Raw genomic sequence first — 20,241 nt, 5'->3', positions numbered from 1 at the left:
CTTGAACCATTTTAAATTGCAATACATATTACCATGAATTCTATTATAGTTTGATAGTGGCTATAATCATACCGCTTTTACAACACTTTACGGCACATGTGCTGGTCATATACGGTATGTGTCCTCGGGGAAATGGCTGATGTCACCCAAATCGTTTCACTCCAGGGTTCCAGGGAAGAATACATGCTCATGTACTTTGTAACTGCTTTAATATGCATTCTTCAAACTGTTTTAAATATACACTTCGCTTTAGGAGAAGCTGCAGTTCAACACGCCCTCTGGCATATAGCTGACACTCCAAGTATGCATGTGTTATTCACGGGTGAGCCTGTATGGGGCGCTGGAGAGCATTGTATTTACTGCAAAAGATTACCTATACGAGGTATTACGTTGTGGAAGCAACTCTGCAATTACATAAAACATTCTAATTATGTATAAAGGTGACTGTGGCAAAGTCTGAATTCTTATAACCATAGAAACAAATGTAATGCTGTTGATAATCGGTTGCTATGGTGACAGGGCTGCTTTTTAAACCTTGCACCAGAGTTACTCCTTTATATATTAACAGCAGTTTGATGCAATGCCAGTACACTGTCGGCATAATGAGGCTTAGAGGGATTAACATTTTAATGTAACTAATTTTACTGTTTAAAACATCAACATATCAGGATGGTAAATATATATATATTGCAAATAAAAATGCAATGTATAAAACCATTTTTCACTTATACGTCAAAGGCATGCCGTATATACCGATAACTGTTTAAGGTTTACGTTAATTCCAAAAAGTATTGCATGCCTGGCTGCTTTAGAGATTCTGTTAAGAAGACGAAGGGTTAAAACCGAGTTCTGGTCACAAGCTCCTGTCCTGCATGACAAGGCATTCCAGATCGCGGAAGTGACGTCGAACGACAGACTCTGGGAAACATGGCGGCGTCCTTGTTCAGGTTGAGCAGTGTGATCGGCAGAACCGTGAATCGTGGACTGGCTAGGAAGTCACAGGTAACACAGACCATCCCGGTACCGTGACAGAGGGAGAATATATGCGGTCGGTGTTATTGTGCGCCCCATTATCTTTGTGTATGGTTCTAACACTGTGTGACTGCTGGCCGGTGATATCTTATGTCTGATGCCTGCCAGCAAGCAATGTTTCGTTATCACCCGTGTAAGAGCCGAGTCACGATGATGGGAGCTGTAAATCGCCAGCAGTGCATTATAGTGCAATAGGTGATGCGCTGGCCAATGAGAAAAACCTATGTGAATAATGCTTCTCCCGGTTTGTCATTATTAATAGCAAGAACCGAGTATACTTTTGCTATAAATATATATGCATACATATAAACTGCTTTTCTTATGTATAAATCCGAAATAACAATAAAAACAGTTCTATCTGAACACGCACACTGATCAGCCATCCCATTGTGACCATTGACAGGTGATTGACATTGACAGGATGATCTTATCATGGCATCTGTCAGTGGGTGGGATATATTAGGCAGCAAGTGAACATTTCATCCTCAAAGTTGATGTGTTATATGTGGCTATATATATCTATATATCTATATATCATACATACATACAGTATTATGACGTGGGCTGGTGTAAATGGATACTGTTGTGTTGCGTAATTTCATGATCTTGCTTATGGAAGTATTGTTTCATGGAATTGGAAAAGTTCCCCAAATTTGAAGTGTTCTGACATGAATTAGGGTTATGCATAGGGTGCTTGCTTGTTAGTCAAACAAAATGCATTGTCCTTAAGGGGTTAATACAGTAAATGTGGATCCAAGATAAGTTCATTTTTATAAAAATAAATGTTGTGGCTTTTATTGGGGTGTACGGATCACCTGCCTAGTTTTTCTTTTGGGGGGGGCATGCTTAAGGTCCTGGTTAGCTTTGTGTCTCGTCTGGTGTATGGCTGTGGCGGTATATATATATATATATATATATATATATATATATATATATATATATATTATTGTATAGTTATATCCTCTAGCTTCTCTGTACTATTTTATTCCCTATACAGGTACAAAACTTTGCAATAAACAGACACAGATCCGCACAAGCGGCAACCCAAACAGTTCTGAATGTCCCGGAGACAAAAGTAACCACATTAGAAAATGGCCTTCGAGTTGCCTCAGAGGACTCAGGACTGTCCACTTGCACGGTAAGCAATGTTAGTTTTATATATATATATATATAATCACAAAAGATCTAGAATGCAACGCACTCACTTGGCTGGAAGCAGTTGTAATATGCCCGGGTGCTAACAATCCAAAATCCAAAAAGTATATACAGCATGCAAACAAAGTTGATGCACTCAGCAGGTCTTCTTTTTATAAAGTTTATTAGCTTGGTGAAGGTCCAATGTTTCGGCTCTCAATGAGCCTTTCTCAAGAAAGTCCAAAGAAGAACATACTTGTGGACTCTGTGGAACTATTGTGCAGGAGGTACGTTTATCCTGAAATGCATATACCTGGGTGACAGGTAAAGAGAGTAATTCCATAGAGTGCACTCTGCATGCCAAACGCCATCTTTGGAGTAGATAATTGTGCTATCTGGTCTAATGACATTTTGTACTTTACTTCTGGTGTTCCAGTTTACCCTTCCAAATGCCCACTGTATACATGTGTGCCTTATTGCACCTTTCTTCGTGTGTTTTCATACACAGTAGACTATTAGGCATCCTATTTCATGTTTTATTAGGTTGGCCTGTGGATTGATGCAGGAAGCAGGTATGAAAACCAAATGAATAATGGAACGGCACATTTTCTTGAGCACATGGCATTTAAGGTATGTGTGAAAATATGTATCTTCAATAACAATAAGTTATATAACGCCTCACAGAATATTTTGCTGGATAGCGATATTTAGATTCATGCTGGAAAATTACACAAAAACACCACTTTAAAAGTGAAGTCCTGTGTTAGGAAATGTTCCTAATCAAATATATTTTATTTATTCATTTTTCTTTATTTCCACTAATTTAGGGAACCAAAAAGCGTTCCCAGCTGGATCTGGAGCTTGAGATAGAAAACATGGGTGCCCACCTAAATGCATACACATCGAGGGAACAGACTGTATACTACGCAAAGGCTTTCTCCAAAGATCTGCCCAGAGGTACTTCTGATACTGGTGTCTTATTACTCACTGGTAGTTGACCCTCGGTGATTTGTATGTTAGTGGTTCGCATTGCTTCTCCAAACATGAATGCATATTAAAGTACTTAGTAAGTATCTTAATATGTATTTTTTACGCCTTGTAGTCAATCACTGTCAGTGAAATGGAGAACCGAAAGCGCATGCATGTCTCGTTAGGTCACACGAGACTCTCTGAGAACTGGAACTGTATGAGTTATCCCCCTATACAATTAGAAGCCAAAAAGGCAATTACAGGGTGACACTCTTGGTGTTTCTTTTGCAATTCAGCGGACCCCCCCATAAGCTTTTTTTCCTACCCCCAGGTATACTTAATGCCAGTCGGCTTCGGTGCTGGCTCTGGGAATGCTGCATTATCATGTGACTAATTGCTTTTCGAGAACCACTAAGATTTTATCTTCGTGTATTAAACTTTTGCACTTTGATTTTGAGCTTTGTAGATAAGCTTCTCTTTATCCGTTACCATAAAACCTTCAGTCTGTAAACAATGTCTTTGTTAATAAGTAAGTTGTTGTATTCTTTTGTATTGCAGCTGTGGAAATCCTTGCAGACATTATTCAGAACAGCACCCTAGGTGAGGCAGAGATTGAACGTGAAAGAGGCGTCATTCTACGGGAGATGCAGGAAGTAGAGACTAATCTACAGGAAGTGGTCTTTGATTATCTCCATGCAACTGCCTATCACAACACTGCTCTGGGAAGAACCATACTTGGGCCCACTGAAAACATCAAGTAGGTTGGCTAATGTAGAAGAATCTTTAGCTTTAACTGCGATGTAAAATTCAGCTTCCATTCTAGACTGGTTGCCTGCCTGAGCTTGGTTGTGGGAAACAATGAAAAATCATTTGTGTTCTAATTATGTTCTTTTCATTATTCTTTCTTGCAGATCTATAAACAGAAATGACTTGGTTGAATATATTACAACACATTACAAAGGACCTAGGATAGTCCTGGCGGCTGCTGGAGGTAAATCTGATTTGGTGTTTTTCTTAGCTTAAGTAAGAAATCTAGCTCCAAAGCAAATAAACAATTTACAGAGTATAAAAATAATATATTTAATAGATACTTATTGCATCAATATTTAAATCAAACATATAAAAAGCAATTGATTATAAGATACAATCAACTTGCAAAACAAATACACAAATGCCAGTGACCGGATGTTTCACCCTCAAGGGGCTTCTTCAGAGGATTTTTAGAGCTGGCTTAATAATATGGACACTGTAACCTTCAAGACCTGCTTTCCAGAGTATAAACGGTATAGTATGTCTGGATTCAGTAAAGTGCAGCTGGATTTAATTCAAAACAATGTATCCGTCACCAGGTGGGGTGTTCAGAGGTCTACCCACTACCCAGATTGCAGAATCATCAAAGACATGTCTCTGTAACCTGTTTGTTGGAGCTAGCGCACACACCCGGATTTTATAGATTTTGTGTATTTTTCTTCTTGGTATTTAGGGAACACGGCCAAGTGGTAGTATTGCAGCAGTTCCTCTATTACATTTTTCTCTCTCGTTTCTTTGTTTTATTCTTTCTTTCGTTTAATTTACTTGATTTATATCATGGCACAGACCAATACACTGATAAGTAAGACATCTACACCCGTAATTTATTAGCTTTGTGGTTTTGCTTTTCCGCACTTTGGTGGGCTGATTATTACACTCTACTAAACCATCAAAAACTTGGATGGAGCGTGCATGGGGTTTTGAATAACCATTATCAGGTTCTCTGTAGTAACTAATACGTTTGGCTGCCACAGATTAATACAGCAAATCTTCTGAATTTTAGAAACTCCACAATGTTAGTTTGAACATTTATAACCTAACATCTAGTACACACTTTTATTATTAATCTTTTCAGCCATAAGGTGTTTGCAGCTCTGAATCAATGAACAGATAATTACACAGTTCTCTTCATAACCACATGAGCTTTGTGTAGTGTCATTGGACCTCCAGCAGGTCATTTCTTAGGGATCTGTGCATTTAACTTGTATGGAAATAAGGCATACATCATGAAAGTGCGCTTGTATTAGAAGCGTAACTGTCTAGTTGTTCTGGGAATTGTCGGTGAATGTGAAATTCTAACACAAATTTCTTGGTTTAAGGCGTGTTACATGATGAGCTGCTTCATTTGGCAAAGTATCACTTTGGTAATTTGCCATCTATGTATGAGGGAGAGAATCTGCCCCCCTGTACCTTTACAGGCAGTGAGGTAAGAACAACAGGCGTAAACCTTTTGTGTTTTGTAATACCTCTTTGTTATGCAGTTCTTACCTTTGATGGCAATATTAGTTATACAAAGTTCTGCACCTCAACAAGGAAAATTGAAGCATATTGAGTGAAAAGCTGAGTCTCTCTGACTTGTTCATAATGTGTGAATAAAGTGTAAAAAGCCCATATTAAAGCTTGCATATTTTTTTTCTAGATCCGTGTTCAAGATGATAAAATGCCTCTGGCTCACATAGCTATTTCTGTTGAGGCTGTTGGCTGGTCTCATCCAGACACGATCCCACTTATGGTGGCCAACACATTAATTGGGAACTGGGACAGGTCCTTTGGAGGTGGAGTGGTATGCAAATACTATTTTCTTCTTATTTTATGTTTGGTGTATTGTGTGTATCCATGTCTAAGAGATGCTAATTGCAAGGTAGTAACTATTTCTCAATACCATATAACAGAGACTGATGTGCATAACTAGGGGGCAGCTCGGCAAATAAAGAAGTAAAAACAAGAAAAACATTTTTCTGAATCATGGTTTTTATTAAATAGTTCACATGTGAATGAATATTTACTAGTAAAACTTTTTTCCTATAGTATAGTTTTATTTCTTATATTCAGGCTTTTTCTTTTTTTCATGAATTAATATTAAAATTTTGGGGGGTCCTCTTATAATTGAGCAATAGAACATTATCACTTATGGCTGTTGCTTGGATTGAGTACAGTGCCATGTCTAGTAGCACTCCACCACCCGGCATAGTTCTCTGAGCAATTCCAGAACCCTCATGGGTGAGATCTGGAGCTACAGGGTGTTAAGGATACACGTTATGGTTCTGAAACCTACAAAGTGCTTATGCACCTTTTCAATAAATGTCATCTGCGGGACAGTTTCACTTGTTTAAATGGCTCTAGAGAGAGCCTGTAAAATACAGGAATAATATTAAAAAAGAAAATGTTTTATCTTGCATGCTGATGATGCGCATAAACGTTATTTCATTCCGTCCCCAGAACTTGTCCAGTAAACTAGCCCAGGTCACCTGCCATGGAAACTTGTGTCACAGTTTCCAGTCCTTCAATACCTGCTATACAGACACTGGTCTCTGGGGCCTGTACATGGTTTGTGAGCCAAACACAGTGGCAGACATGATGCATTTTGTCCAGAACGAATGGTAAGCTTACATCATTATTAATTTGGAACATGGTTAACCTATCACTACTGCGTTAGCATTCTGCTGCACCTGGCTGGATCATGGAAATAGGCACTAGTCCTATAAGTATTAACTTGACCCATTAATTACATTTTATATATTTAAAAAAGCAAACTTTTTCCTAATACATTTAATGCAGAGCTCTAATTTCTGTTCTTGGTTCTCTAGGTACTTTATGTATATCTTCTGTGTGACAGCTATAATCTAGAACTCCTGAAAACCTGCATTGTTAGATTATGTTGGGGGGGTTAACAACATGCTAGGTTTTAAAACTATGACAGCTAAAAAGTTATTTGGCGTGCATAGGCAATGTTGTGGACTGTAAACCCCACAAAAGGAATCCATATAAAATGCAAGGAAGCCCAGTACATGCTGACAGCCAAAAGGAATACTTTTAATTGTTACAGCACCCCACAGAGGATCTTAATTGACATAAATCAAAATATACCTAATAGGTTCTTCTCACGTCTGCTGTATTTGCATTCTTCCTAAGGGGAACAGTGTTTTTATGGGAACACGTCACAGGAGTACATTTGGGTCTGTAATATCATCCGGCTGAGAAGACCTTCTCACAACCCACAATATTAATGTTTAGCACATAAACAAATGTAATCATGCACTTTTAGCCGTCCCAATGTATGACCAAGTAAGCCATTTATAACCTCACTGCTGTTGATCTTATTGATACTTATGCTGCTACACCTTGGTTTTAAAAGCAAAGAACCTGAAAGGTGAAAAACTGGCACTGAATGGCTTTTGTAACCTTCACATCTCAGCAGCCACAAAAGTTTGTCCCTCACACTTCCAATTTAAAATACTGGTTTTCAACAGTGTATTTATTGTGGTATTAAAAATATTTGCATGTTTACAAGATTGCACCCAAAAGCCGCAATCAATCACATTAATACCAACTCCGTCATTTTCTAGGATTCGGCTTTGTACAAGTGTCACAGAAAATGAAGTTGCACGAGCCAAGAATCTCCTAAAAACAAACATGTTGCTTCAGCTGGATGGTAAATGCCACACATTTTAAGGCATCTCAACAGAATGCTATAGATGAACCTTTATTAAGTATATTTTTTTGTCTTAAAGGCTCTACACCAATCTGCGAGGATATTGGTCGACAAATGTTATGCTACAATCGCAGAATCCCACTGCCTGAACTGGAAGCAAGAATTGATGTAAGTCTTCCTTTGGAGGTGTTAGGTAATTTAATGAGTACTGCACGGATTGCGTTTCTATTCTGCTGATAAATCACTCATTAATGGCAAAATATTTTGCTGTAGTTATGGTCTGAAGTACTGTCTTAATACACTTCTAAGATTAATGTCAATCCCACCTTCAGTTGAGCATGTTATTGAATCTAGGCCTATAGACAAAGTACAGTTGGCTTGAAACTTGTATTTTGCTTCAGGTTACATTGTTTACACTTAGATTTGATAGTAGAGACTGCCATAGCTAAGCTCCAACAGCTGCTATAGATAAGACAATACAAATATCAATTTGGATTTTTTAACATCCTCACTTTTTTTCTTTGTTCAGTTGATTGATGCCCAGACCATCCGAGATGTTTGCACAAAATATATTTATGATAAGAGTCCAGCCATTGCTGCTGTAGGTAAGTAAATGCTTTATGTGAAAGGGGATTTAATTAAGTGAAGATAATGCAGAATTTTTTTTCTGGTTTTATGAAGATACTTTCATGGATTATGTGTTTTGGAGATAAGTGATTAGAATAATTTTGATTTCATGTTGTGTTTTACTGGCGAAATTCTGAGGTTGTAGGTGTTAAAGACCAACATCGTTGATAACCTACAAAAATCTGTTTAAAGCCCACCTTTGATTTTCTGTGTTTCTCCAGGCCCCATTGGACTACTACCGGATTACGACAGAATCCGTAGTGGAATGTACTGGCTGAGGCAATAGAGAAGATGAGTCTGGTACACATGGCCTTGTGTCTACCATGGAGAATTCGCCTTCCTGGGCTACAGTTTATAGCTGAACCCTTTTGTACATTTAAAGACAATGTTATAATTTATACAGTCAAATACTGGTGTAGTATTTCCTTTTTTATTATAAAATATAACACACAGTTTCAACTGCCTCATTTCTTGGCCTTTGTAGCGTTCAGCACTTGTTCTTGAGCAGCTTTCTTGGCTTTCACCATTTCAACCAGTTCCTAAGGATAGAAGCAATATACAAAATAAGAAGCCACAAAAAACAAACACTTAAGGTGGATTAAGAAGTAAAACACGGTTCTATATGTGTAACGTAACATTTGCCGCGAAAGAGAAGCAGGGTGACAGGATAGTTTTACAAATTTGACCGCTTAGTCACACTTTACACATACAAACAAAGGCATCCACAGACCTTGTATCTCTTCATGCAGTCTTTCCTGGAGCGGCCAGGGACAGCGTCTGCTATTTTTTCCCACCTCTCGGGGGTGTTCACAGGGTATGTCTTTAAAGCTTGCTCTAGCAGTTTTTGTTCTTCTGTGGTCCAGGGAGTGGAGTCTCCAGGCGCTGTGGGAACGGTAATAACGATACCAGAAATAAACATCTAGCTTTTTTGTTTTTTTAAGCGTCTGTACATGTCATTTTACATCTAGAGTAAAACTAAATAACCCAAAGAAAGTAGCTTTCTATGAATAAAAAAAACTGATCTATCGAAAGAGGGATTATTTAAAAGTCTTAATTTCTTATCCCAATAAAGAATGCATACGCCAAATGCCCATTAAAAAATAGTGAGCTAGTTAATAAATAAGAAAAGTTAATACAACAATATCATTCCCACCATTAAGAAGGCACCAGTGTCTGTACTATATAAAAACTTACGTTCAAAGCGTTCAGAAGGTACGGCGTTATCTACGGACTGAGGTACAACTTTGTGTTCCTTCTTGAATTTGTCAAATGCTTTCTTATTTATGTCATCCTTTTGCTGGGGATCTGAAATAAGGTTTACATTATTAATCTAAAATCTACCCACAAATATAAACAGATATTATCAGAAGTTATAAATAGCTGTGGCTGAAACTATATATATATACATATGTTTTACATTACCTAGTTTCTGCAGGGACTTTGCTTTATTGATAACATCCTTTGCATTGCGTTTAATTCCAGAGCTGGAGTGTAGGTTCATATAATTGGCAATAACTTCCCACCTAGAAACACAAAAGAAACATTTGAATCTTACATTCTCTGCTTTTACACATACTGTGTAATTATACATACGTATATCTATAAATTGCAAATTACACTAATATCCTGAAACCTGTAGCTTAGTAATGCAATTCTAATGCTTCTGCACATCACTGCCCTGATTCCAAGATAACAAGGACCGATAAATGGACACCACACTCATAGTAATTCGCCTTAGAGGGCATAGGGTGACCTTAAAATGAAAAGTCTTCTATACTTTAACATTCTGTGAATAGTGCTTGTAGATATAATTTCAATATATTGAGTGATGTTGGTGACAGAGAAAAAGTAATTGTTGATTTTTATCAAAGTGTAAAATTAACATTTTAAAGAGAAGTGAAAGAAAAGAAAAGTGCTTTATTGCCACAAAACCATAACCGACTAACCTTGCATTAGTCCCAGCTGGAAACAAGTTGACAGCTTTTATCAGTAATTGTAAGTCATCTTCAGACCAGGATTTGCTGCTGCCTCCCCCTCCTGCTGACGCAGACTGATCTGCTCCTTTTGTAGACTGTCGCATGCGAGCCTCTTCCTCCTCTTTCTCTTTTCGCAGTTGGGCATTCACTTCTGTAATCTGTGGACAGATACAGCACATTCTCGTAGGAATTCCAAGTGCACGTTCATCGGTTTTAGGAGAACCACATAGGATATGCAATAAGTTTGGCAAAACTGGTCTACAAATGCATGCCTGTGAACCTCTGCCTAGTAAGAGGGGACCATTAGGTCAATGCCTATAATCAATGCCTTTGTCTCTCAAACATCTATGTCACTCAGCATGATTACACATTATTTCTATTTACTGAAACATAGCTTGCAGCACCGCACAATAGGTAACTGCTGAAGACAATATATATATATCACGCAGATTACAGTCCAAATACCTGTTTTTCTACAGCAAGTTTCCCTTCTTCCTTTGAGCTGGCTGACAAGGTCTCATTCAAGGACTGTAAACTGAAAATTAAATACAATAAAAATTATATGACCTAGTGACATATAATATATATATAATTATATTTTGATTTACTGCTTGTGTGCCATAACAACATTGATTAACAAAGACTGACACTATGACAAGGTGGACCACTATGAAAATTTGTTTGCAGGGCTATAGACTGGGTGCAGAATATGAATATAGTATAAAGCAACTCTCGGCATAGAAAGCCATAAAAAGGCCAGGCGTTATGTGTATTCTTGCCTGAACACAAGTAATATTTAATTTTTTATTTTTTTTAAATTGAGATGCTCCTGCTCATCCCAAATATCCAAAAAGTGTTGCCTGTTTCTTGCCCCTTGGGGGTCTGAAGGTCTAAGCAACATCAAAGGCTGTGGTCCTGGCATCTTCATATCATCTTCTGCACGTTTCACCGAGAATTAAGAAAATCTGGATTACCTAGCTAACTCAAGGCGGTCACACAGTTTTTCAATTTCTTCCATCATTTTCACACTTTCTGCTTCTTTATCAGAGAAATAACTCCAATTCTAAAAAATAAAATAAAAAAAGAAACATGTTATCCTAACAAAGTCATGTGTTTTTCTGTAAATAAAAGATATGACAATGTAGCCTGAAAAAGTGTTTTTTAAACAGTAAAAGCAGTTTATCATTCAATTGTGAATACGGTGTGAAGGCAGTCAGTCCCAGGACCCTAGTTGCCCTTAGATCTAACGGCCACCCAATAAAACAATAGAAAGCACTGCAGCAGACCATTGGAAGTGTTTTGTACATCATTGGCATTCACCAACCTTGCATGATGTCCGCAGCCTCTGACGTTCCTTCTTTATGGCTTTCTTCTGTATTTCTTTTTCTTTTTTTGCGAGTAGGGCTTGTTGTCTGGCCTCCTCGTCTTCTTTCTCTTTTACCAGCCGTATAGCTTCTAGCTCTGCTTGTTTTTGCTGAAGCACAGATTTGCAGATTAATTAATAACTACTCCTCTGGCTACTTTCGACATTTCACGTCTAATGCATTATTAAAGATATTTTGTGTGAAACAGGCAGCATTTATCCTATTTTATAAAGAGGCTGGATTTAGCTTCAAAGAAAACACCAATCTATTGAAGTCATTTTGAAACGGAGTTCTCATGAAATTATAGAATTTGCAACTAGAAAGAAATGTTCCATTTTTACCACTTTCTAAAGGTAGAAATGTTACATACACTGCTCATTAAAATTGGAATGGCTTTTTTCTGTGAGTATAATTAGTTTAAAGATCAGTGACAAATGCAGTAGTAAAAACCACAAAATTGAACTCATTCCCCTGCCCTGAAAGTGCTTCCTTCCTCCTTAAACACAGACTGCGTAAAACATAGGAATATTCATACATCCCAGGGGAATTCAGAAGACTCTATACCCAATCTCTCCGCTCACCTTTTCTCTTTCTTCCTGCTCTTTCCGCTTGGCATCAGCTTTGGCTTTCTTTTCTGCTTCTTTCCTAGCCTTCTCCTCTTCTTTAAATTTCTTTATTCTAGGGTCGCTGCTATATGCATTGTCTAGGCACAAGAACAGATTCACAAAATATATATAAAAAGAAAAAAACAGATTGCAGACAGACATGCTAAAGTAAATAAGCATAACGCTTAGACATTTTCAATAATGCCGACTTTGTAGAGCATAATCATTTCATATAGTCACCAAAACAAATACTATTTTGCTTGATCTCATACTGTATCTTTCAGAATAGTTGCCTACATCACCTTGTCAGAGGGATAAATACACCGTGAAGGAGTTACAGGCGGTACATTGTTTAACATGGAAATTCATTTCCTTGCAACATGAAGTATAGCGATACTGATGCAGGAAACAAAGTTATGTTTTAGTTACATAATGAAATGACATTTAAATACGGAGATAGACTCACAGTCATTCTCCATATAAAGCACAGTGAGGATCATGAACAGTCATGTGATATTACAGGCAGTCAGAATATACCACTATATCAGGAAGGCAGTGCAATGAATTCACAACACTTTCTGTGATGAAGGGTTTCCTAAAGCTGATCCTAAAGCCCTAGGCAACTATTTGAATTTTACCTTTCACTCCTACATTTCTTTTACGTTACCCGTATCCCTTTTCTGCCCCATTTAGTGCCCTCTTTCTGAATTAACACTAGTTTATTTTGTCGTTCTCAGAATTGTCGGTAAGCAGAATTGGATGCCATGTGTTTGCGGAAAGTGGCACACCACGTTTGCGGTGAATTTCTTTCAAAACACAGCTACTTGCTCATGCTTTAACTTAAGTCAGCAGGGATATGTAATAACAAAGGTATAACTGGCTATAACTTAACATCTATAACCAACATGTATTGGCTAAACAACCAACATGCAAAAACAGGATACATACCAACTAATGTTCTTATCCTGTTCATTTCTTCTTTTTTCCTCTGTGCTCGGGCTGCCTTATTCTGTTTCTCAATCCACCGCCTCTCATCACGGCTATATATGATTTAAAAAGTAATAGTTATTTATAATATTTTATAAACGTACCAGGACAAAGCACATGGCTCACACACAAGTATATTGCGCAGCTAATCATTGCAAAGAATCAGAACAAAAAAATTGAGGGCATATCACTTAAAGGTGCACTTCTGCCTAATGTGATGAATGTCATACTTTTGTAAGCTAAATAGCATTAGAAATATCAATACTTATGCTATTCAATGCCCACATTATAACCATATCTAATTCTTTAATCATTTTAAATGTTGCCTTATTCATAATACTTGGTTTTCATGGCAAGGAAACTGAAAAGGCACTTTGAACATCTGTTTTTAAATTAGCTTTAATGGAGGGGATGCATTAAACCCCTTGGAAACCTCAATCTACTCAGCACTGGAGTAGATAGAGATAGAGGCAAACAGATATGGGGCAATCTGCAGAATTTGCAAGAGGTACCAAACAAAAATCCAAAAAGGCATTTTTAATATTTACCGCACTGAATTGCTACAAATTGTATTAATATTTATTTATCACAACAATGATATGCATCTACAAATAGTTTACATAATGTTCCATAATGGGGTCTAAGCATATGAAATGCTAAAACTTACCACTCCGCCTTTTCTTTTTCCTCTTCATCCAAGTATGAAAATTCTCTCCAAGAATCGAAATTATACCTTGAATGAACACAGGTTCAATGTAAATTCAACCAAAAACAAGACTGCTATGCACAGCATGTAGCCCTAGAACTTAAAATCTCATGATGAAATCCTTCTGAGCTTACATAGAGACTGCATTCCTCACTTAGCTAACCAAAAGGTTAACATTTTCTCACTGGTGGTGCATATTATACACACACACACAACTGGTGTTATAAATCAAAATGGTAAAATCACAGTGCCCATGGACCACCAACCAGTTCCAGACCAAGCCATGGAAGCGTCAGTGACATATTAACTTAAATGACAAAGTAAGCTTGACGCTAGCCCTCCTAAACCATTAACACATGGCATGTGGGGTATTACTGCACACGTCTGTATATAAAATGAGATATTTCAGGACCTAATTTATGAAGAAAAAAATAAAAATAAAAGTGAACATTCTTTTTTCACTTCACTCTTTATGAGAGGTTGGTGGGGAACCTTCGTGGAACTAGTCATGGTTGTATTCTTTTTAGAAAATAGATTTTTTGCGGAGCATCTTTGGCCTGAGAGCATAATAAGTGATGCACATCTTAATATCTGTTTGTAAATACAAAGGGTAGATGAACATCACACAATTATGAGGTGTTTTCAAACTCAAAAAACACCCAGTGAAATTAGTTGGAAAATTATTTTTTGATAGAGCACACATTACAAAAAAGGTAAGGGCCAGTGAAATATTATTACAATTTGACTGCTCAACTGGTGATAAGGTAAATAACACACTGGCTACTCCGTTCACCTTAAAAGCTCATTTTACAGACACTTACCAGAAAGAATAAAAGGCATCCACATCTTCAATAGATGTATTCATATCTCCAAGTTTTGGGACATTTTTCTGGTTTGACCACCTGCAACAGTCAAATATCCAACAATTAGTAAGGAGGAAATATTGAATAGAGTTGCAAATTTCTGGATTCTCTGTAGTCAAGTAAACTTTAATGTTCTACAGAAACCATAAATGATTAAACATTTCTAAACGTAAGAAACTAAACCGGATATTCTTCCATAGTCATGCACAAGGCTGCTTACTTTAAGGCAGACCACAAATATTGTGAAGTTCCAAAAGGTATTTCTAATTATTTTACCAAACGGCAAACTGCTTTCACATGTCCATTAGGAATGTATTTAACATCTCTAATATACTGTATTCACTAGAACAGAAATACACCGATTCCTTTTTGCTCTTCTGTGCATATCTGCTGTGGACCTCATGGAATTTTTTGCAACTATATACAAGTTTTGTCTGATGGCACATACACATCTTAGTTTTCAAAATCTTCAAAATGCTTTTATTTGGGACTTTGCAACAAAGAAAATATGATTAAAATTCAAGAAATAGGATTTTCATATGGCGGAACAAAGTCTTTCAAATTAGCCCTTGTTAATCCACTTAAAGGAATATTTTATTATACTTCAACCAGTAAAGCAATAGGAAGGATAATGGATATTCCACAAGTCATGATCACTACACCGTTTTTACCTGCTGTTTCTCTCAAACACAGGTGCAAATGCTTGAAAGAAGTTGTCTTTGCCTTCATTTTTGGAAGGTACAGAGTTGTCAAAAGTTGGATCGATGCTGTTAAACGCTCTCCTCTTCAGTGGGTCAGATAGAATTTCATTTGCTACAGATTGCAAAACAAACAAGTTTTACTATTACTAACAGCTCTGCTGTGTTACATATGATACATAAAATGCAGCTAGATCATAAGTTCTTTTGACTTTCCTCTCTGTGATCAAAGTATACTAATTACAGCTGCATACATATCCTAAAACAAGATACCCCCACACTGTCACACCCAATTCATACAATTATATTTTTTCTCCTGATTAAGCCAGGCCCTACCTTAATAGTGCATTTACTTTCTGCTTTGATCCCTCAGCTGGCTAAAAGTAGCTTTGGACCCTGGAGTGGACGTACTAGGAGGACAGCCTACTGGAGTCAGGGGCTTTCTTCTGCTGTTGCAGTGGGGTATTGTGTTGTATTTCTTTTTAATATCTATTCCTTAACCTTACTTAGGTACTGAACAATTTTATCCAACAGAGGGAAGACTGGTAGTTATTGAAAATACTTTTTTGTTCTTCCCTTGTGAGTGTATTGCACTTTGTTCCTTGTGGTGGTATCCTATTACACTTTCTTTTTATTTTCTTCTGTTGTATATGCACCATGTTGAGCTGACATCAGTGACCACATTCTGAAGGAGTGTGTTGTGCTCACAAAGGGATTTGTTTTTATCACATCCCATTGTACACTGGTATGTTGGATATTCAGTAAAATATACTATTTTCTCAATTTCAAATCAGAAAGCAAAAGCCTCCGGAGTACAGAAGGGGGAAATACAGGAAATTGCGAGTAGCCTGCATACTGCTCCTGGACACTCACCCTTGGTGATGCATGTGAAGTAGTCATTGTCACCTTCAACAATCTGCTCCCCGGCTGCTTTTCTCTTGTCTGGATGGTGTTTCAGGACCATTGCTTTATCTGTTAATAACCAGTAATTATGTTTAGTTCAACAACAGTATTTTTTACTTACACATGTAACTATGACAGATCTGAAAGACATGCTTGCCTTCGTTCTTGGGAGGTAAATTTCATAAATGCAAGTTATTTGCTATTTTGTTCTGTTTACCAATGCAATAAACATGTCTTTAAACAAATATTGCTACCGATACAGTAGCCTAGAAACACTTGAAGTTATATTACTGGCTCGAGAAGAACTGGCATCTACATATTTTTAGAAATTAATTTCATGGAAAAACTAGCATATTAATTTATTTCCTGTCTTTGCCTTTTCCTCTTCCTCAAAAAGGAATGACTGGCTGCATAAAAGAGGATCAATAAATGAGGAAAAACAAGCGAACAAATATTGCAGAATTAAATCAGTTAACACATACATATCTTAATTTAGTGTACCTGTAAAGTTAATTTGCGAAAGTTTAATATCACTTACGTGCTGCTTTGATCTGCTTCTGTGTGGCCTTATACCTCAAATTCTTCAGTCCGAGTACAGCATAGTGATCTTGGTTCTGCAAGAATGAAAAAGACAATTAAAATATTATACCCTTAACCCATCCAAATACTTCATATTACAGCACAGATGGGGTATCTTGGGGTTGCAGAAATACATTAGGAACACAAGAAACAGACTCCCAATGACAGAGGGCAAATGTGCAAATAACAAAAAAAGGCAGCTGACATCACGAGGAAACTCTCATAAATGAAACTTTGCTCACATTGCACAGCAAGCAGGATTGGTGAAGTAACTTCTGGTATGACTACCATTGGAAGAGGTACATGTAACATTTAACTTTATATTGTAACTTTGTACTTTAGAACAGTTTATTAATAGTCTACAGTTGTTCTTACACAAGGAATTTTGACAATAGCACATAATTATGCTAGAATGCCAAACTACCTTTAGTTGGCAATAAGTAGCAAACACCATTTCTAATTTCACATAGAGTTAAAGGGAATATGAACCTTCCAGTCCTTGGGATCGAGCGTTTTCAAAAGTGCAAATTCTTCTATCTGAAACTCTTCATCCTCAGACTCTTCAGATGACTCCTTCTCATCCTCTAACTCCTGGAACGAGGCGGAAACGTTCCTGTTTCTTCGTTTGATGAAGGCTTCAAACCATCTTCCCACAGGTTCGACCTGGCATAGTACTGAGGCTGATAGAGAAATAGCGATGCTTACTTACAGGAATAAACAATTCATGTTAACATCAAGCATGCATATATATGTTTGTGTCAGTCGGGTAACATTTGCAGTATATTTAAGAACTTTTCCAATGTGGAATCCATCCTCAGCCTTACAGTCCACCTAGAGTATTGTTTACAGTTCAGGAGACCCCCATCTCCAGAAGAATATTGACATTTTAAAGAGTTCAGAGGAGGGTTATTAAATAGTTTAACAAAGTATAGGAGGAGAAAGAAGAAGTCATAATCTAAAACTAGAGGCTTAGATGTAAGAAAGTTTTACTTTACCAGGAGGATGGTAAATGGAACTATCTTCCAGCAGAAGTGGTAGAGGCTAATATGGTGAAGGAATTCAAACATGCATGGGATAGACATAAAGCTATCCTGAATCTAAGATGAGACTAAGGACTGATTAAGGGCTGAGTCTTTACATCAGGAAAAACAGGTAAAGTAGACGGCCCGAACGGGTCTTTTGTGCCTTCAAATTCTATGTCCAAGAAGATTCTATTGTTCTACATTCACTCTTTAGAGATGATTCAACACCTGTAATTCCGGGAAACAATATGTAACCTATAGAAGAAATCACTGCGTGTGACAAGTACAAACTCATAAGTGTGCATGAATTAACAGTACACCTGATTGGTTTATCCTCTAAACTTGCCAGCTACTCAACCGCTAATTAGATTGTAAGCTCACAAGAGCAAGGGCCCTCTGTTCCATTTGTACTTATGTGTGATTTAAATTATTCCACGGATTGTAACAGTGCTACGGAAACTGTTAGAGCTATATAAATAAATGTCATGAAACATTCTGGTAGGCTGGTTGAAATCTTTACTGCAGGTTTAAAAATAAATACCGTAACGTATTGAAAATGTGATAATGAATAACACATTAGAATCCAAAAGAATATTACAATTAGAGAAATTAAACAGTGGTCAGATTGCAAGCTGAACATCACTGACAGTATATGTGCTTTATTGGTTTATTTAGAGCTCTCATATTCTGCAACGCTGTACAGGTGGCAGAACACAATGTGTATTTACAGAATCAGAAGGTGAGGACGGCCCTGCTCTGTGGAGCTCACGATCTAGAAGAACATGACGGCACTATATTTATCCCATTTACTGTACAGCTATCACAGTGACCCCTGCTGTATGCCAGTCCAATGGTACTAGTACGGACACAGGTCGGAATCCGAGAGGGGAGGACCCGCTGATCCGTGCCACAGTACCTGCACTCAGGGTCCTGGTGACCACGGTGACATGCTCGGGTTTGGCTTCAAGGAGCATGGTGCAAATCTGCCGGACTCCGGGGAGCGCTGCAGGAACCTTTCTCTCCCGGCACTGACGGACAAAGCCGCATGGAAGCAAGAGATGCACTTCCGGGTAACAGCCGTGTTCCACAGACAATATTGTCCGGGCGGCAGCAAGTACGCAATTCAAGCGTTCCGTGCGCTGCACTGTGCTAAGATAATAGATGGTGCGTGCTTCCTAGTAACAGTGCGTGGCTTTACCCTGTAGATTGATACGTGAAATGCATCAACAACCTGTATGCCAACACATTCCTCACTGCTATTTCTTATATGGAGAGTTATATACTGGAACAGCGTCCTTTACAATTTTTCCCCTGATGAATTGTTTGTTCCCGCTTTACACCCGCCGGCAGATGGCAGATGAATATTGATTTCATTGAAATAACTCTTGAATTTAGCCTTTCTATACACTGAGGGGTCGTCAGTGCGTTGCTCACCTGTAACCTCAGTGGGACTGAAAGAGTACAATTTATTTATATATATATAATTTGAACATACAGAAGAAGGCAGAATATATGACTATGGAAAGGCTGTGTAGGTGGATAGATAGATTATTTTCCTTTTACCCAATGCTGGGGCAAGAGATGCGTATAAAGTATAAACACATTTACCAAACCAAACAAGTGTCGTGGACTGATAGGAAACATGATACAGAGTTATAGAATAGATATAGATTGTAAGCCCAGAGGAGCCTTTTATTTTCAGTCAGTGTTTCTCTTTATGTTACTGTGGCAGGCAGGTAGCTGTCAGTTTGTTGGGCTGATTTGAAGGCCTGTGTTTGTTACCTCATTCAAACTGTAAAGTGCCAGTTATTGTTACATATGTTTTACTACATTTTCTATTATTGTGCTCAAAATGTAATGCCGGTCTGTCAAAAGTTTGTAGGGAGGGTGACTGTGTTGACCTAATGCACAGCAGTGATGCTGAACAGAGATTATTAAACTTTTCTTTTTGGAGAAAATAGTGTTTCCATCACAATTTTCTGTGCAGTGACCAGATATCTCTGGACTCGTAACAGATTTGTTGTCTCATTTCGGCTTTGGTATGGCAGATGCAAGAAGCTACACATAGCATTTTAATGATCCCAACCAGAAAACCAGTCAATAGTACGAAAGGCGAGCAAGTCAAATTGAAGGTACCTTGGAAACGTCTGCATCAAGACAAGTCTGAAAGAATGTACTGTGCCTGCATTGTCAAAAACATGGCTGAAGAAGCAGCATAAAAAATGATCTGGGACATACAAAAAACTACTGTGCCAAGTCAATAGAGATGAAATCGGGAGACTGGTAACAGAATGTCAGTGCTTCAGTTGTAGAA

General features: G+C 37.7%; 2 protein-coding genes across 2 annotated transcripts; one reads left to right on the top strand and one right to left on the bottom strand.

Annotated features, from left to right (window-relative positions):
* The first annotated feature begins 899 nt into the window (after positions 1-899).
* On the top strand, positions 900-8,679 carry PMPCB (peptidase, mitochondrial processing subunit beta). Its single transcript, XM_053464260.1, has 13 exons — positions 900-1,002; positions 2,030-2,170; positions 2,710-2,796; positions 2,994-3,123; positions 3,694-3,892; positions 4,047-4,126; positions 5,265-5,371; positions 5,585-5,728; positions 6,385-6,545; positions 7,512-7,597; positions 7,677-7,765; positions 8,127-8,202; positions 8,446-8,679. The coding sequence occupies exons 1-13, from the start codon at positions 928-930 to the stop codon at positions 8,508-8,510; spliced, it is 1,440 nt and encodes a 479-aa protein (XP_053320235.1). The 5' UTR covers positions 900-927; the 3' UTR covers positions 8,511-8,679.
* Positions 8,641-18,992, bottom strand: DNAJC2 (DnaJ heat shock protein family (Hsp40) member C2). The gene is made up of 17 exons (XM_053464259.1): positions 18,844-18,992; positions 17,395-17,585; positions 16,865-16,940; positions 16,297-16,395; positions 15,397-15,538; positions 14,684-14,764; positions 13,824-13,889; positions 13,118-13,209; positions 12,146-12,267; positions 11,525-11,674; positions 11,175-11,263; positions 10,666-10,735; positions 10,171-10,358; positions 9,647-9,747; positions 9,419-9,529; positions 8,955-9,106; positions 8,641-8,763 (listed from the first exon to the last, which is right to left on the bottom strand). The coding sequence occupies exons 1-17, from the start codon at positions 18,899-18,901 to the stop codon at positions 8,689-8,691; spliced, it is 1,863 nt and encodes a 620-aa protein (XP_053320234.1). The 5' UTR covers positions 18,902-18,992; the 3' UTR covers positions 8,641-8,688.
* Between the last annotated feature and the right edge of the window lie 1,249 nt (positions 18,993-20,241).

Source organism: Spea bombifrons, chromosome 4, assembly GCF_027358695.1.
Source record: "Spea bombifrons isolate aSpeBom1 chromosome 4, aSpeBom1.2.pri, whole genome shotgun sequence".
In the NCBI taxonomy this organism is placed as follows: domain Eukaryota; kingdom Metazoa; phylum Chordata; class Amphibia; order Anura; family Pelobatidae; genus Spea; species Spea bombifrons.
The sequence above is the reverse complement of the archived record's forward strand: the minus strand, read 5'-3'. Positions and strand labels throughout refer to the sequence as shown.

Excerpts from the sequence above, each read along its gene's own strand:
- PMPCB (XM_053464260.1), top strand. The coding sequence starts at position 928 with ATGGCGGCGTCCTTGTTCAGGTTGAGCAGTGTGATCGGCAGAACCGTG. Across the intron at positions 2,797-2,993 it reads TTGAGCACATGGCATTTAAG|GGAACCAAAAAGCGTTCCCA; the intron begins GTATGTGTGAAA and ends CCACTAATTTAG. Across the intron at positions 7,766-8,126 it reads AACTGGAAGCAAGAATTGAT|TTGATTGATGCCCAGACCAT; the intron begins GTAAGTCTTCCT and ends TTCTTTGTTCAG.
- DNAJC2 (XM_053464259.1), bottom strand. The coding sequence starts at position 18,901 with ATGCTCCTTGAAGCCAAACCCGAGCATGTCACCGTGGTCACCAGGACC. Across the intron at positions 13,890-14,683 it reads GATGCCTTTTATTCTTTCTG|GTATAATTTCGATTCTTGGA; the intron begins GTAAGTGTCTGT and ends TGTTCATTCAAG. Across the intron at positions 8,764-8,954 it reads ACTGCATGAAGAGATACAAG|GAACTGGTTGAAATGGTGAA; the intron begins GTCTGTGGATGC and ends TTCTATCCTTAG.